The following is a 1,026-nucleotide window of genomic DNA, read 5'->3' on the forward strand; positions in this document are numbered from 1 at the left end:
AGCCGCCTCTTGTGCCTTCTCAGGTTTGCTATCTGTGGCGAGTTCCTCAAAGAACTGGAGAAACACATTCACACAACAGATGAGACACGTTGAGCCACAGAGGTCGAACTTCAGCTCTGAAGCAGTTTGAATCTTAACGAGCCGCTGGAAGTACTCACACTCTTTTTCCCCTTTTTATCTTTCTTCCCCTTTTTCACAGTTTTTTCTGTTGGAAGAAAATGTCAGAGAGAACCGTCACAGCAGCGTCAAACATCATGAGGTCACACTGCAGCTGAAATCAACGACCTCGGGCCGGGCGATTAATCAAACTTTATTTTCAATTATGATTTTGGCTTCCAACGATTATGAAAACAAGATAATCGATATAAAACGATTATTGTGCCTCATTGATCTTGAGCAGTCAGGAGAGACCGTGTCGTGTTCGGCTGCTGTCACACACTCACATCTGTAACTTACACTCTTTTCACTCCTAAATTATCGGGTATAAGCAGTTTTCTTTTTTTAAGACGCGAGTAAACCTGGTAATAAAAGCCAGTTAAGCTCTTTTCCACGGTCACAGACGCAGTGGGGAGAGAGTGAGCTGCTAGCCGCCGAGCTAACTGGTAAAACAGATCTGTCACGTCCCAACATCAGGTTGTTGCTCCTGTCGGTGTCGGAGCTTCAGAGTGAGACGCTTCCATCTGTGATTGTGTGTTTTTAAAACTTATTTCAGGGCTCCAGCTTCACTCTTTCATCCCTGTGCCACATGTGGCCGCATCTTTATCAATCTGACAACAGACACAAACAGACAAACGTGCTGAACATTCAGTCCTACAACGACTTGCTGTGGAAAGCCAAATTGTGACTTTGGAAGTTAAAAGCACTGGATAACAAGTGCGTCCCAACAGGTTCAACAATTTTTATCTTTTTATGTTATTTTTTGCCTTAATTCTGAGAGAGACAGAGAGAGAGAGAGAGAGAGAGACAGAGAGAGAGAGACAGAGAGAGAGAGAGAGACAGAGAGACAGAGAGAGAGAGAGAGAGAGA

At 44.2% G+C, this 1,026-nt stretch overlaps 1 protein-coding gene across 1 annotated transcript in view; it reads right to left on the minus strand.

The window, feature by feature from the left end:
- Window positions 1-1,026, minus strand: part of abcf1 (ATP-binding cassette, sub-family F (GCN20), member 1) — a 15,205-nt gene that overhangs the window by 12,787 nt on the left and 1,392 nt on the right. Inside the window, exons 2-3 of the mRNA XM_087177381.1 lie at window positions 159-205; window positions 1-54 (exon numbers count right to left, since the gene is read on the minus strand). The exon at window positions 1-54 is cut by the window's left edge and continues 13 nt beyond it. Of these exons, the coding sequence (XP_087033507.1) occupies window positions 1-54; window positions 159-205 (101 nt within the window). The remainder of the gene's footprint in view (window positions 55-158; window positions 206-1,026) is intronic.

The sequence above is a fragment of the Seriola lalandi genome, unplaced genomic scaffold, assembly GCF_002814215.2.
Source record: "Seriola lalandi dorsalis isolate HSWRI2012SDOR001 ecotype SW California unplaced genomic scaffold, Sedor1 jcf7180002054595, whole genome shotgun sequence".
NCBI classification, from domain to species: Eukaryota; Metazoa; Chordata; class Actinopteri; order Carangiformes; family Carangidae; genus Seriola; species Seriola lalandi.